Raw genomic sequence first — 16,593 nt, 5'->3', positions numbered from 1 at the left:
TTTAAAAGACAGCATCTCTCAACAAACGTATATTATGATGCTTAGAAACGTCTTCCTTGAAAGTGTGGTTTTTTTAATTATGTAAATTTGGCCGAGTAAAGGTCCTATCAGTCTCAGAACGACAATTAAGATTCATTTTCCTTGACTTATGCACATACTCTATCACAAGCAAAACTATCATTCCCAATACTCAGCTTCTTTAAAATAACAAGAATATTTACTCAAATTTAAGATCGGAACATCTGCTGGACTTACAGTACACACAGTTACATTTGAAGATTGCAGACTTTTAGGAAAGCATAGGAAAGTATCACTAAAGCCAAAGTAATTGTCTGACTGTTTTAAAGACTTGCACACTTTTTGCTTGTGCATGAAGACCCAAGCTTCTGTCAACGGAGCTGTGGAAGATTCAGATTTCTAGATCAACAAGCAAAATGGAAAGCAAGGCCTACAAGTACAATCCTGTATATAAACACAGGATTTCCTGAAAGGAACAGATCTCTTTACCTACTCTGTAAATTCCCTGTGGAGATTGCTCATTTGACATACAAACTCTTACACAAGCTAAAACAGGTAGAAAGAAGCCAAGATTTGACAGCTGAAGGTCATAAGACTAAAAAGTGCTTTGAGATTGCGCACTCTCAATTTCATTATTTAGCTTTCATTAATTTTAGATTCTCTGTCCTGTATGTTCTAGCACCGGACCTCAAAGCTTTATCACATCACTTTTACTGTCAAGAGAGAACATGAAACTCTCCGAAGCACTTCCTTGAAACTTAGTGTGGCAAACAGGGAAAAAAGAACTCACTTGGAAAGGGCTGCACATCACATCATTAAAAGAGAGAATTTTTAGAAAAACAATTTCTGTATTCTACCTAGGCACTGACTTCCCTGAAATGAAGTTAACATATTTAACTCCTTCTACAGTACACGTAGAAAAGCTTCCCATTTAAATTTAGTCATGCTTTAAGCACAAGCACATCTGCCTGAGAGTTTGAGGTCCAACAGAATTTTCAGCAAGAAATGCTGAAGTGACATTAAAAAGTTTGACAAATACCAGCAGAGATCTCTAGGCCATCAATCATCCTGTATGAGTAACAGTTTTGGCTTTGTTTAACAAATTCTTGGTCATCCTTTTGGTCAGAAGAATATAGCAGTCCAAACAGGTCATGCAGCAGTTCAAGCAAAAGACAAGACTGTATGCCAAAAACTGCAATATTTCCCCTAACCAGAATGCAGTGAATGAAACATGGAGTTATTCCTACTGCAGAGTACAGACAGGGGTACACTAGACCACCCTTACTTTCCTTGCTGTTCTGGAACCAGACTCAATTTTCAGAAAATTAGTTTATTCATCTGTACTAATTGCAGGATTCAGTAAAGACACGACCTCCAGTATCTACTAAGAATAATTTTCTGTTCTCCTCAGTAAAATATTCTGCCACCACTTCAAAATTGTCACTTTATAATATTCCATTCTTCTTCCACATGCTCTTAAGCCTCTGTAAGGTCCTATGGCCCACAGCAGAGAAGCTCGGTATTCACACACCTGTCCCACACCATGGGAACAGAAAAAGAAGAAAAAGAGTGTGCACATCCCTCATTTGTATTATTCAATAAAAAGTCATCACCAAAATACTCTACTGATATCCATCATTAGGCTGGAATCTCCATGGCCAAAACAGGAAGCACTGTAAGTTTCTCATGACCCAGGCCTAGCAATAATTCCCTTGTAAACTTCCATCACCATCAACACCTGCAACTGACATATCAAGGCCAAAATAAGCCACTGCCCTCTAGCTAAAAAAAGGGAGCCAGCATTTAAACTGTAGAAAGCCTAGCACAGCCCCTCTGAGGTGAATGTCTTGATAGTGACAAGTGGCACCAGAACCCTCCTAGAGATCTTCCTTTTGACAGATCCACAAGTTTTCATGGTAGGTCTGCAGTTCCACCACTCATGCCCTTGCTCCAAAGCTGCTCTTCAGTCCAGGCTCCACAGCCACCAAAACCCACACCAGCTGCGTGCACAGCCCCTGCCCACAGCCCAAACAATCTATGTGTAATGTGAGTAAGGCACACTGCCACTTTCCCAGAAGGATGAGCCCGTGCTGAAACACCCTCTTCCTCAGTCTCGCTCTACCGACACTGACTGCAGTAGAAACACGAAAGTTTATAAATAAGTAGGAGGAAAAGGTCAGCAGCTCAACTTGGATCCATGACTTTCTAGGCTAAGATCAGTTGCACAGCATGCCATAAGGGACAGATAAGAGACCATTTTTCCCAGAACACACCATGAAACTGCATGGAAACAACACAACATACACTCATAGGGTCTCCCACAGAATCCTACTGCCAAATGAGTGCTCATGCAGCCCTGTCAATATGGAACAGAAGGGTATTTTACAACTCCCAGTTTTCAGATAATCCATGCTAGATCTACAGTGAAATAGAAAAAGCAGAAATAGCAACACAGACAAGTTGAGCAGCAGACAGCAGATCACTTAACAACTGGCACTACGTTTTGGGTTGTTTTTTTTTTTTGGGGGGGGGGGGGGCTTTTTTTTTTTTTTAACAAGTTTTCTCCTTCTAACTTCTGCATAATGGTGTAATTTCACAGGTCTCCACTCTTCCTGAAGCTTTACGTTGTGTTTGGACCTGAAGGCACTGAACAGAGCTGTTCATCAGCTCTTCAAAGGCTCCAATAAAGAGATACCAATTTACAGTGCAGTGAAGAAACCATACAAAACCCAAACATATAGCCAGCATAAAGAAGAATATTTTCTTGCTGCTAGAGTGCATATATGATTTACTGGTGTTTAGCTGCAGCAGTATGTTTCCAAGTTCAGATGGATTTTTTTCCTCTTTCCCCTTGCACAAGTGTATTCGTATTAGAAAAGAAGCTTGGTTTTGCATTTATGCACCATAAATACGTCACTAAAGATATATGAATCTGTTTGCTCAGTTCTTGGACTTGTTATTTTTATTTTAAAAACAATTCTGGTTAAAGTAACGTAGATGCACATATATTCCTACAGATGAAGTGTATCCTACAGATGAGGATAGGAAGAGAATTTAGAGTTCAAGCACGCTCTGTCCTTGCTCCAAACATACCTGCACAGCACTGCCTGTTCATTCACGCTGCGAAGTAAAAGGCAACTAGAGGACACTGGCCACATCATCCTTATGTTCCCTAGGACAGCTACCAGACTCAGTGACAGAGACATGTATGCCATCAGTCTTTAACACCAAGCATTTAATGGTTCGCTACCATAGTAGAGTTTGCATTCACCATGTGTTCCCCTTGCTGCAAGACGAGGGGCACCACCACAGCAACCAGGTTTTAACCATTATGGTCAGTGCTCTTCAAACAAATTGCAAACAGTTGTAAAAATAAAACAACTTTAGCTTAGCAAGTTTGCAAATTACCCAGAACACATCACATGTTCTACATGACAGCGGGCAGAAAATACCTAACCTGACAAGGCTGAAATGCCATATGCAGAATTTTCCTAGAGTCAATCATCCTACACATGCAAAGTTGCACCACCAGATTAAGCCCAACAAAATCTGCAAGACTGCACGTAGCACAAAAGTCAGCCACCATACTATAGTCTCAGCAGGACCAACGTCCACCAGTCAAAATAAAGAAAGATGAGATTCAGCATGAACCGATTCTGACTGGCTAGAGGAAAGAAAAACATACTTTTCAAAAGATATTTTCAATTGAGAGAAAGGAAAAAAGAAACCAACTCAACAAAACTAGTTTTCCCATAACAGGTAGACAACACTACCCTGATATGAAGCAACAGCATGGCGGAACATAAAAAACCTAACAATAAATAGTAAAAAGAGAGGTGTCTAATCTTTCACTTCAGCACATCTGCAAACCTTCAATTGCATGGAATGTTATTTTATGAAACACTGGAGCAACTCACATAGCCTATTTCACTTTACCTTTGGTGCCCCCAATGAAACACACATCACTGAAATGTTTCTGTTATGTCGCAGTGTTCCCAGGTATGTCATTTAGAGAAGCTTCAAACAGCTTTGAATTCCATTTTAAATTCTCTACCTGCAGATTTTATTTGCAAAGATAAACATGAAAGTGAAGAAAAACACATCCACTCAGTCATGCACATGGAGACCAAAACACTGAGGATGACCTTTAACTTAGGCACTAAAACAAAACACAAATTAAAAATAAAAAACAGTTGGAATGGAGGCGAGGGAAAGCATGACAATGTATTTGGGGGAGTCTCACTAACTATTTTGCCATCAGGAAAAACAGCAGCTTTCCTGCCCCGAGTTCATAATGTAGCACATAATCATGTAAAATGGTGGCCGCTCTTGTGCTTTGTGCTATTTCTACCTCAGCTGTCTTTCTGTACAATCGTTCTGCGAATAAAATAGATCAAATTGAAGCTCATGAGAGTTTTTTTTAAAGTATCAAATTTTAAATACTAAAAAGCTGCCTGTAGCAGTATATCATGGTCAAATTAAAGGTTCCACAATTTACAACAACATCCTTTTTCAGTGGCACTGTTGTCTGCATCACCATTCCCCGGTTACTGTGCAACCAGGAAAAAAGTCTTGCATATAAGCACATGCAGTGTACAAACTAATACATCTCCCACTTCATCCAAACTGTCTCAGGTCAGAGCCTTTTCACTAACATATAGTGAAGAGCGGCACTTTTCCAATTCACTCTAGTTAAAAGGTGCCAGTTTGTTGAGATCCAGGCAGCCTTTGAATATCATCATAGTGAAAATGGAAGTTTCCCCCTGTGCAATTCTAACATTAGATTATTCCTAGCCTAACACAAGCTAATAAACCTGAAACATGTGCCTTTTCTTAGCAAGTTACCAGGAAATAACAACCCAGGCAAAAATAGACAAAACAGTTGGGAAGCTGGTTTTTCCCCCTTCCCATTCCAAACCTTGGCAGCCTCCTTTTACATCTCTCCGCCAGGACTCTGTCCCTCAGTGACTCTAAGAGTCTAACCAGACTGCTAAAAATAGCTTCTCAACTACAAGACATGTACATTATCAGTGGAAAACATTTCTGCAGACCTAGTAACAGCCCCACAGCTCAGTCTGATGACATGAGAGAATAAAGAGGCAGACTAAAGAATGGTTTGTTGAATTAGGAAAGCCTTTACCGCATGCCCATCCATGCCTATCCCAGGCAGAAAGTATAACGCTTTCCCCAAGTGGTAGATACTTTACGGGCAATCTCAAAAAATTGTGTTAAAATTTTGCTAAAAATGTCTTTTTTTTGTGTTAAAAGCAATACTGACTGTAAAATCTGAACATGCTAGAAACACATTGATAATATGAAGTACACTTAAATACGTATTAGTTCACAATTCATCAGTCTTCCACAACTGTTTCTCTGGGTGTCTTTATAAACAACATGTAATGCCTACAAAATGTCACATACGTGAAGTGCAACGCTCTTCATACTCAAAGCTATTTTTCTCACTATAAAACAGCAATTAAACAGACAGAGGGATTAAAAGGCTTGCCCAGGTCACTTTGTGTGGATACTTGTGTTGTGGGTTCTGTTGTTTCATTGCATGCTATAATCACTACAGGAAAAATGCACACGAGATCCTCCATTATCCAAAGTTCAGAGCTACAGCATTAAAGGCCAGTTAAATTCTCAAAAAGGTATGCAGGGCATGCTTCCATCAAACCTCGAGAAGGTATGATAATTTTGATAGCACTTCACAGAACAAAAGAGTGCTTTAACACCAAAAATACCCAGTTGCTTCTTCTCTCTTCTATCTCTAGAACTGAGTTCTCCAGCTTAACAGCAAAAATTTAATGGAATAAGGGATTAGTCTGGTATTCAAAAAAGTTGTACATAAAAACATTTATTTTGCATTTTGGAAGGCAGCTGTAACAAAACTTATTCCTAATACAAATGAATCGGAGACTGAGGCTGTCCTTCACATAGCTGTTCACTCAAAAACTTGAGACAGTCATTTCCTGTCAGTAGCAAAGCAATGCAACATTGTTCGATAAAGACAAAAGATAAATATTTCCCTCCTTCCCCCTTCAAAAACTTAGTTGTATGCTAACTGATAGATTCTAATTACTTTTAAATTATATGGCAAATGCAAATGTAAGACATGACAAGAAGGAGGTCATCTTCAGATGCCACATAAGATGGCATTCTGCTCTGTATAACTACACTTAAGTGTCATCCAAAATTTTCTAGGCATCTTAAAAAAATCACCTTGACTCACAGCATCTATATGTGAGACTTTTTAATTCAAAAAGAACTTGCCATCTTTCAGAAAGACACAGAAAAAGTTAGCAAGACTTTGAAACTTGATACTCAAAACTGTCCTCCCTGTATAGACCACAAACTTTTGCAACTTCCACCGCTCACTGCTACCAGAGGACAGTACTGTGACTTACTCAAAGTGGATGGAATAACAGACTTCTTGTGTCATTACAGCAAAAACTCTGCAATCCATCAAAAAGAGCCTTGGTTTGACTCTTATTACTTACATTCTATATGGTTTATAGAAGTCAGCATTGTTCACAGAGAATTTAAGTAGTGAAACATTCCCTGTCAAAAAGTTTTTGAACATGAAGGTGTTCTATCTACTCCATCTCTGCTTCTGTAAAGATCTTGAGGTATTTTAATTCTTCACCTGGAAGACAACAGTGGCTTTCATAATGATACCTCCCAAATTGAATCTCCAGTTATGAAGTTATAGATCCGTAAGTACAGTTAGTTACATGTCATAAACTGTGATTGCATTAAGGGCTGTCAATTTTCAGAAGTCTGGGAGTGATATCAACTACACCTACTCCAGACGTTGAACACATGCTTCAGAAGCATTTTACCTCTTACAGTTAAAATCCCCAGCTGCTTCCAGACCAACATATCATTTTACCCCAAATAAATTCCTGCGCGGAATTGAAGTGATACTTGAAGGCAATGATTTTTTTAAATTAAAGCTTTAGAGTGTGGGTGGGTTTTTTGCCTAAGCTTAATGTAGATTTTAGCAAAGCAGAACTCTCCATGGGTACTGTAAACACACAGCCAATCTATTCATCCATTTGTTTTTCCCATGACACTTTCATCAGAGGGCAAGTCACAACAGTTACACCATGACCCTCCTACTGATGTTAATGACAACGCCAGAAACAAGTTTTCTGAACTGAGTTAAAAATTACTGCACTGTTGATGTAATAGCTACAATTTGAAGTTACAGTATTGGGAAACATGCAAGCAAACTAGAGCTCAAACAACTTTAAAAAAAAAAAAGGAAAAAGAAAAAAAAAGTAGAAAGCCCAGTGAACTTGCATCTTTAAGAGGCAGAGAAGAGTGAAGAATTTGCCTGATCTAAAAATTTTGCTGTTTCAAGAGAAACACTTAAACTCAAGTTTTTCTTTTGTTTCATTTTACATTGGAAGGAGGGAACTGAGAGGGTGATTCATCTGAGTTAACTTACTTGCTTTCCTCTCAACTTTGAGACACAAGTATTTTCCCAACCACATTAGCTGTCTCTCACCACTTCAAGAACTTCACTCACAGGAAGAAAAGGAAAAGCCAGGTTCAAAAGTCACCAACACTTCTCAGCAAGTGGAAGGATATCCTGACCAGAGCCACTAGCTGTTTTACCTTCCCAGTCAGAGTTACCAGGAGCAGTTCCAGCTTACTGAAAACTCCACGGCAAACTGGCTAAACTGAAACAAGTGCCAGTATCAGAAGGCTGATCTTCCTTCGTGTTCCCTGGTACAGTCAGGTGTAGTTGTACAGTAACAGTTGTCAGTGTACTGCATTTCCTGAGAATAAAGAGTGAGTTTAAGGGAGGAAAGCAAACAAACAAACTGCCCAGGAACAAATAAAAATAAGCTCAAGGTCTCTTATATCAATACATGTCTAAATTAGAATTTCCACATGATATCTGAGCTATCTATATTAAGCCTCTCGGGCCAGTCTTCCACTAAATTAAGCTCTTGAGTGGCTTAAAGTTCACATGATTTTTAGAGCCTAACTAGGCAGCTATTCTTTCTGCATCTCCTGTATTGAATGTTTGTCAGCTACATTTTTCAACTTCAGTTCCCGCTCTCTAATGAAATCTTGTATGTGTGAAGTTAAAAGGCATCAGGAAGCACGTTTCATCTCTTTTACAGCAAAAGGATTTCAGAATGAGTTGGGATCAAAGGGAACAGTACACAGTTGACGAGGAAATAGTTTCAGTATTTAAAAATCTAATAACATGGAAACAACAAGGTGAAATACACTTCTAATCCTCAGATTTTCCCAGTAATTCCTGTACAGCCCCACAATGACTAGTAATGGTTTGAAGGCAAGCTGTACTGCTCTAAAAGGCCAAATAACCACCTCAGTCTTTAATTTTGTATTTGAAACAAGTTGTCTTGTAATAAATACAACTAAAATCCTAGTTAGGAAGGCTAGTAAATGCATTATAAATTAGTCCCAATACTTTCAGTTCTGTTTAAAGACTTAAGTTACTCTGTTTTCTTGCTAGTCTGCAAAGATTGCAAGTTTTAGTACAGACCTGCCCTTTGCCTTATCCAAAGGTTTACATATTTAGAACCAGGCTGCTCACTGAACAAGACCTCCTGAGTACAGGGCAGTTTCTACCAGCACCTTTCACATAGTCTCCTCTGCCTCCAACTGTTCTTCTCAAAGATTCCATTGCAGTCCATGCCACAGTAGTATATACATGAAATAGCAACATCTGGGAAACACAAAGGGGCAGGGGGGAGTGGAGTGAGAAGAAATAAAAGTCTGTTGAAAATATTTCCGATTTTAACATGTTCCTTCAAAAAGACCTTCTCCACAAGACCTAAAAATCACTCCACATCTGTGCAAGGTAGGTGTTCCTCTGTATTTTAGAGATAAATAAAAAAAATGGGGACAAATCCTGAGCCATTCTGTGATGAAGCATCTCACTGGAAATAGCCTTAATGGAAACAAGTGTGGGTAAGCTAAGCAAACAGGGAGAATACAAACTACTCTTTGCATTCACTGTACCTTTATGTTCCTTATCAGCAGGTGAAACAGGAATTTACAGGAGGAAAAAGTGAGCCATATGAAAACGGACAAGAAAAATCACTCAAAAACACTTTAGATTTTTTAGTCTAATCCCTATAGACAAGGGCTCCTACCAGAATTTAAGTGTTCTTCGTTTGCAATGTAATCTTACCTGAAATACTGGGGACAGAAAAGGAGGCACATACAAAGAGCTAACAGTAAGGGTATTCTTTCTGCTCAATACTAACTCCATCTCTGTCCAGCTACAATTATGCTCCCATAACTTGCAAAGTCATGTTACAGATGCTAACAACTCTACAAAAACGTCTCATTTCCTTCCCTTTGCTTTCCTACAACAGTCTAAAAACAGCCGTGGCACTGAGATTTTTGACTGTGTTAAGGATTTTAGGTATTGCTGGTGGTGCCCGTTCAAAGCATTTTTATAAAATTTCAAAATGTAAAGCTTTTGATTAAGAAATGTCAGCTTCCTTCAAGTCAGTCAATCATAGAGCAAGGAACAGCTATTATTATGGGCATTGTTCCAAAGCGAAAAAGCTCCCAACCATGGCAAGGCCCTTTAAACTATTTTGGCTCTGAGATGAAATGGGTTGTGTAACAAAGAGCATGTGAAAAATAAAGTTAAACTTGATTTCTTGTTTTAACTTGATCAGAAGCAGTTGCAAATTTTTTACAAATTCACTAAACGTACTCATTCTTTTAACAGAGTTCAGACACAGCCAAGTTGTAGAGTAGTAAAAGGAATCAGCAAATTATAAAGAGCTGTTCCTCATTTGATTACGGAAGTGAAGGTTATTACATTAAAATTAATTGGTAAGCAAACAAGCTAACAGTAACAAGGCAGGGGGTGGGGAGAAAGGGCAATCTAAATAGCTTTCCCACCTTTCAGCCACCAGAACACAAGCATGTAACTCTCCAACAGCAATCTAGTATTTCAGACCCATCAAGCTTTAAAAAAAATATTCTTAAAAAAAGTTCTATGAAGAAAATAGTTCATAGCACCCAAAATTTATGCATCAATTTTTAAACATTTTGCTTTTTCTGTTTTAAAGTCCTGGTTTCAAATTTAAATACAGATAAGAGAAGCAAACTCAAACCACATCCAGAAAATGAGCTTAATAAAACGATGACATCCCCAGCACAACTTATCTTGTGTTTCAAAGGAAACACTCATGTCTAAGCTCCTTATATTGTAAGAATTTCCATTTTAACAACAGAATGAAGTCCAGATACCAGTTAGACAGGCATCACTAATAGCATACTTCAAAAAGCAGGCTTAAAGTTGCAAAACTTTATCTATCAGCGTATCTAAAGATTAGTACATATGGCATAAATATTAACACATTTCCTGCCTCTGATGCTCCATGATTGCCAATAGAAATCAGTGGCAAATTACTTGTTCTATCAATATAGGACGATATAAGTATGCCAAATAACTGCAATTTCTTTGCAGCTGAAAGCCTCCAAAACTATGCAAGTAATTCAGCTTGCACTCATTTGCCCACTCCCATCACTTGTTTAATAATATCACGACTTAAGATATCTCATGTCCAAAGCAGTTTCATCTGTGACCTTACAAATATTATCTATCTCAGATTCCTTCTGTTTTATTCTAAAAAAAACCCTCAAACAAACGGTGGCAGCATTTTAAATAACATGGCAGTTTACTAGGACTAACTTTAGACCTTGAGGCAGGGAGGGAGAAAGCAGCCATGGTGAGCAGTGATCCTTGACCCGTTCAAGCACAGGGCACTGTCAATGCCCTACTTCTGCACATCAAAGCATAAGTCTTTCCCCCTGCCCCACCAAACAAAACCTGCATCTGACAGCACAACAGCAGCTCAGCATTATTTGAGAAAGAGGTCAGGCACGTTATCCAGCGCAACAGCTGAAAAACAGCATTCAACTAAACTGCAGAGTAAGGGAATCCGAAAAGTACTGAAGCAGCATTTGCCATGTTCCCTTCCTTTGCATTAATTTAAAACACAGCTAGCAATGCCTCTGCACACACACTACATACACAGTACATTCAAAGCGAAGCTCTGAGAGAGACGAACAGTACTGGGGATCACAGCTCCGCAGCAGCCATTGCTGTACCTGGTTTTCAACTCTTTTTGGTCTTGATCATCTGCATAGCGTTTCTCCTTTCTCGACCCTCCTTTTCCCCTCCAGAACTTCACCATTTGGCTAGCAGGCTCGTCACTTTAAGTGTCGCTTCTATTTGCGCTTCCCCTCACATGAGCAGTTCTTGATGCTGTAAGGTCATTTGAATGCAATTGTAACTTTGGCTCACACACAAGATTCCTCACCCTCTCTTGGCAAAGCAGCTATGCAAACTACCAAACTGAGTCAAAGAGAAAGGGTTAGACTACTCCTCTCTTCAGTCTGCTGCGTTAAAACCTTGGTCTATGGAGTGCATTTTATAACATCTACATTCTTAATCACGTCTAAAATTTTTAATTTCAGCACAGAGCAGTATAGACAACTGTATGCAAACATCCGCTGGACAGATTAAATGACAGCAAATCTTTTCCTTTTAACACCACATAGGAAACAAAACAGGGAAATGTATACCATCATGAAAACACTGCAAATGTTTCCAAACCCTTCACAAAAGAAGTAAGATTTATATATAAAACAAAATTAAGCAGTACTTCAAAACTGCACACATTTCAAAAGACTAAGGCTGCAAGTCCTGAAAAACTGATGAGAGGACAGAGCTATGAGCTCATCCGGCAATCACAGAAGTACTCCCACAAATTAAACCCTGTTTTGCTGAAATTATCTTCCAAAGGAAAGCCTGTCGGGAACTTTGCCCTCCTCGAAATGGCATTTTTACACAGTGTCTGAACTGTTCACCTCAGCACACTTTGAGTTTTAAGAATTTAGAAATAAATTATCATTCCTCAAGAAAACTACTGAGCAATTTCCTTTCTTAATTTCTCCTCCAAGACACATCACAACAGCTCTTCTCAGACAGTCTCCTGTCCCCTCACATTCAGGACAAGCTTGCAATTGCAGCCACCTCTTCTCCCAGTACCAATTCTCTTTGTGGACTGTGATCCAACTCTCAGTGTCAAAACAAAGGACATGCAGACATTGTCTTCCAAGGGTAAGTCTGCACCAATGACAAACTTTTGAACCTTTGTAGACATGAAACGTGACTCCTCTGCAAAACCTCTCCAAACCCAGATGCTCCTTCAGACAAAATAAAGGATAACACAATTTTAAGCATTTCCCATCTGATCTTGCTTATTAGAAGTTACCTTCCCACTCCTGTCTTACTATCTAGATTATTTAAAAGTTCAGTTGTAATTATTCAAAAGGCTCACACCTACATCGATGATTATTTACAGCACTCTCCATTGCATTAAGTTTTTGGATGCTGAAAACCCAACTCTAATCAGAAGATTCCTCATTTTGGACTGATCTTCTCACTATATGAATCCTTTACACTCGTGCATATTTTCAGATTGATTTGCATTCAATCATCTCATTATTCTTCAGTTCAAGACTGAGCATAACAGTATGCCTGGATAATGTCCAACCTTTAAAATACATAAACCGTCACTTACTTTATCAGTGGAGCTGCAGATACTCGCAGTGCCTTTTCTATCACTGTTTTCCTGCTTCACAACAGTCCTGACCCACGCAGTTTTAACATATTAAAGTGCAAGAACTGTTATAAGCATGAGACTGTGATTACAGAAGACTGAAATTCACCATACGCTCAGTGGTGGATTTGATAAGGTGATCTACATTTGCAAATGTAATTCTATTCCCATGTGCACTTCTATACTTCATCTTAAGCTTGAACACAAACACCTGCAATAGGAGAAATTAAATTTGAGCCTGATAGTGAAGTAATGAGATTTAAAGTTTATTTAAATAGCAAATGAAAGTATTTCACATAGAACTTTTCACTGAGAAAAATATTGTACCTGTCGTATTTCAAAGGTACGACATCTTCTCATCCCCAAGTTACTTACACCACTTAGTTTCATTGTTAGGGAGATACATTTTTTCCAGTACCATGGAACTTTAAAAGGCAGAGATACATAAAACTGATTTTTAAAAGAAAAGTTTCCCTTTCTTCCCCAAGAATGAAAATGAAAAAAAAAAAAAAAAAAAGGAAGGAAAGAAATACAGCAGTAGGCCTTCAGCAACCAGTATCTGTTAAAAACAATCCAGAACTAACACTTGCAACAATATGTAAATACAGCCCTTTAGTGGTGAGGGAATGGAATAAAATAATCTTTTAAGGTTGAAATTTCAGAGAAAAACATTTATTTTCACCAACATGCAGAACTAAGAAGGAAGATTTCCTGTTCACGTGCTTGGTGTACAAGTCGGGATTTCCACAAATGTTTCACTGAAATCACAGGAGATAATTCAAATTCTGAAAATCCATTTGTTTTTATTTATTTTTCAGTTACAAAATTTACATTTTCTGAGCATTGAGAATTTTTCCACCAACATTTTTCATTTAGATTTCTCAGTGAGTCCATGTAATTGCCATCTTCCATCTGTCTTGCCCATCTATCTTTAGCAGCAGGAAGATTTGCTGACACTATAATCAAGAATGAACTGACAGTAAGATTATTTATCCTTTGCCAGACTGTATCACTGTTCAACATTCAGTGAGATAAATTAGGATTTAACTCTACAGCTGACTGGCTACTAAACTTTGTATAGATTTGCTTGGGTTTATTATTTGGCAAAGTTTATTCTGAAACACAAGTCATTGTTTTTTATGTAACTGTGGATGTGAATTGCCCGATCAGAACACCTCAGACCTTCAAGGCATTCTACTCCATTCCAATCTAAATAATTGATTTGAGGTTAATTAAAGGAATCATCAACTATACATCTGACTTCCACAGGGAGAAAGTAGTTTCCTTCAAGACACTCTGTTGAGCAGTACCTGGGTAAGCTGCTACTGAATGATTACCCTCCCATTTTTTTTTAATTGACAAAAAAAAAAAGGCATGTATAAATTCCAAAGTATGTTTTACTTAACATACTTGCAGTACATGCAGTGAGATTAAACTCTTACAGAAGTGCAATCAGCTATGCTCCTGAAGGATGAGATGACAGAAAGATAACAAGAAAAGGGAAAACAGCAAATGACAGATTCGGACACCTGAGTGTTACCCAAGATTTTGCAAAACATAAACATAGGACCTTTATAAGCAACAAGCAATTATTTGGTGCTGTTTACACACAGATTTTTTCATTAACAAGAGTAACCTTTCTGATACTACAAGATCTCTGAATCCTCAAGGCATTAACTAGACGTCTTCTGCCTATCCACAAAACATTATGCCATCCCAGTAGGAACAATCCAGTCCTGCATGACCTACATCATCCATCTACTCGCACTGCATATCCTCAAGACTGTCTGCTTCATGGTGGTACTGCAGAGGAATCTGAATTAACTCAAGTCTACAGTCTGGTACATCTGTTCTTTAATAGTCCATTTCCTATGGGGAAAAAAAAACAACAATCAATCAAACAACAAATCCATCCTCAGAATCAGCCTACATGCAAAGCACGACATTTCTTTATTTCCTTTACCTGCAACATATTTCAACTCAACGTTTCTAAAGTATTTTATTGGATAAATTTGTAATACAACTTTCAATACCATCTTAGCTTGGTGGTCAGGAAGGAAAAAGTCACTCTCTTTTTAAAAATAATCTAAGTAGAGGTTGGAGGAAGGGAATAGTTGTCTGGGCTAATAACTAGGGTTGTCTTACTAACGCAAGGTAACAAAAATTTGCCCTTTGTAGTAACTGCTATTGGACATGGTGGGTGTAAAGATCCAAACTGAAGTGACGGGCCAAGAAAGTTTACAGAGAAAACTGTGTATCATTTTTCCAGTGAAGAATATCCCCTACACCACCCTTTCACACCCACACAAGCAAGTATGCCTTCAATCCAAAAATCCTTCCTCTGCAGCTTCTCTGAAAATACTGTATGTAGGCAGGATAAAATATTATTCAGAAATAGAACATGTGGAATGTGTCTCAGCTTTTCAGATACCCAGGCACAGTCAGTAAACAGCAGATTATTCTCTCAGCATGCGGGCAAAGCAGTAGGCTGTCTTAATATTAAAGTACAAATAAGGTATGTGGCTACTATAAGAAAGCTATAATCCACAATACAGACAAAGTTTAGAATTTAGAATTAATTTAGAAAGACTTAAGGTCTTGCAAAAATAGGGTTGAGTATTGTAACAGAGGAACTATTTCCACTTTCCTCTTTGTCTAATGCACATTTGTGGCCTAGTATTAAAAAAGCTAAAAGCAATTCAACCTCAGAAATGAGAATTTTAAAGAAGCAGCTTGTTCCCCAAATAGTCCTTTTCTGCCTTGGCAATCCTACACCACAAAAAAAAAAAAAAAACAAACCAAAAAAAAACCCCACAAACAAACAAAAAAACACAAACAAAAAAACACACAAACAACCACTCCAAACAACCACCACACCCCAAACACACACACTGAGGAGAAACACTCAGGCCTTTTACCAATCTGCATAGTATCATAAAAAACCCTGGAGCCAGCAGAAAGCAACAGATTTCAAAACACCGCTCCATGCCTCAGTATGGCATACCTGTAACAGTACTCATCGCACCCACGATGACAAGTTACACAGAAAGATCAAGCAGCTAAATTCACCAGTTCCAGACATCAGCAGAGAAAGTTTTACTACGGATTAAAACAAACCAAAGAAACCCTGAAGTCTCCTCCCCACCTCCATCCTCCTTCTCTACACACAATGTGTTCTCCACACATGTACCCACGCTACACAAGACACTAGCAGTTGCAAATGTCTCTCCTCGTGATGCTCCAAGTAAACAAGTGCTTTCCAGTTTGAATCAACCACTATGGCTCATTCTTCATATTTAAAGATGAAATATTTCCTTACTCTGCAGCGCGCAAGCTTTCTGCCTTTGAGTTACATCAAACAATTCATGCTTAGGTTTTACAACATACACCAGCATAAGCAGAGCAGTAAGTTTACATTTAAAGGGAACCTTACTGTTCAGTATTAATGTGGAAGGACAGATGTTGAAGACAAGCAATGATGCTCACTCAGTGCATCTGAACGAAAACGGCTCTTAAGGTAAAGAAGAAAGAAGGAAACATTAATGGTCATTTATTAGAGAATTCAGCGTACATTTGACAGACTTACACAGGCACCCACATGCCAGGGGCCTGCAGGGACTGGCTGATGAACAGGGATGAGAGCCAGGTACAGCCAGCCTGTGGGACAACCAGCAGCTGCAGAAAGCTGCATCAGACATTGGGTACATCTGCCTCTATCCACACGGGAGCCTGCTGCTCCAGATGGCGAACAGGTACCAAGGACTGCACAGCTTTTTGCTGAAATCAGTTTAAAGACAGACAGACAGCACAAACTGAACAGACTGTTAGCTGGTTTTCAATAAGATTTGGCTTGGTGTCATCCTGATTATGCTAAAAGCCCACAAAACAATGTTAGGAGGTTGTCAGTAGAAAAGCAAACCGAGCACATGTCCTATCC

The 16,593-nt window shown here is 38.7% G+C and overlaps 1 protein-coding gene across 1 annotated transcript in view; it reads right to left on the bottom strand.

The window, feature by feature from the left end:
* TRAK1 (trafficking kinesin protein 1) overlaps window positions 1-11,225 on the bottom strand; it is a 108,231-nt gene extending 97,006 nt beyond the window's left edge. The window contains exons 1-2 of the mRNA XM_086615168.1: window positions 11,140-11,225; window positions 8,638-8,649 (exon numbers count right to left, since the gene is read on the bottom strand). Of these exons, the coding sequence (XP_086471294.1) occupies window positions 8,638-8,649; window positions 11,140-11,225 (98 nt within the window). The remainder of the gene's footprint in view (window positions 1-8,637; window positions 8,650-11,139) is intronic.
* Between the last annotated feature and the right edge of the window lie 5,368 nt (window positions 11,226-16,593).

This window comes from Tauraco erythrolophus, chromosome 7 (assembly GCF_009769465.1).
Source record: "Tauraco erythrolophus isolate bTauEry1 chromosome 7, bTauEry1.pri, whole genome shotgun sequence".
NCBI lineage: Eukaryota > Metazoa > Chordata > Aves > Musophagiformes > Musophagidae > Tauraco > Tauraco erythrolophus.
Note: the sequence above shows the minus strand (reverse complement) of the source record. Positions and strands in the feature narration are given on the sequence as shown.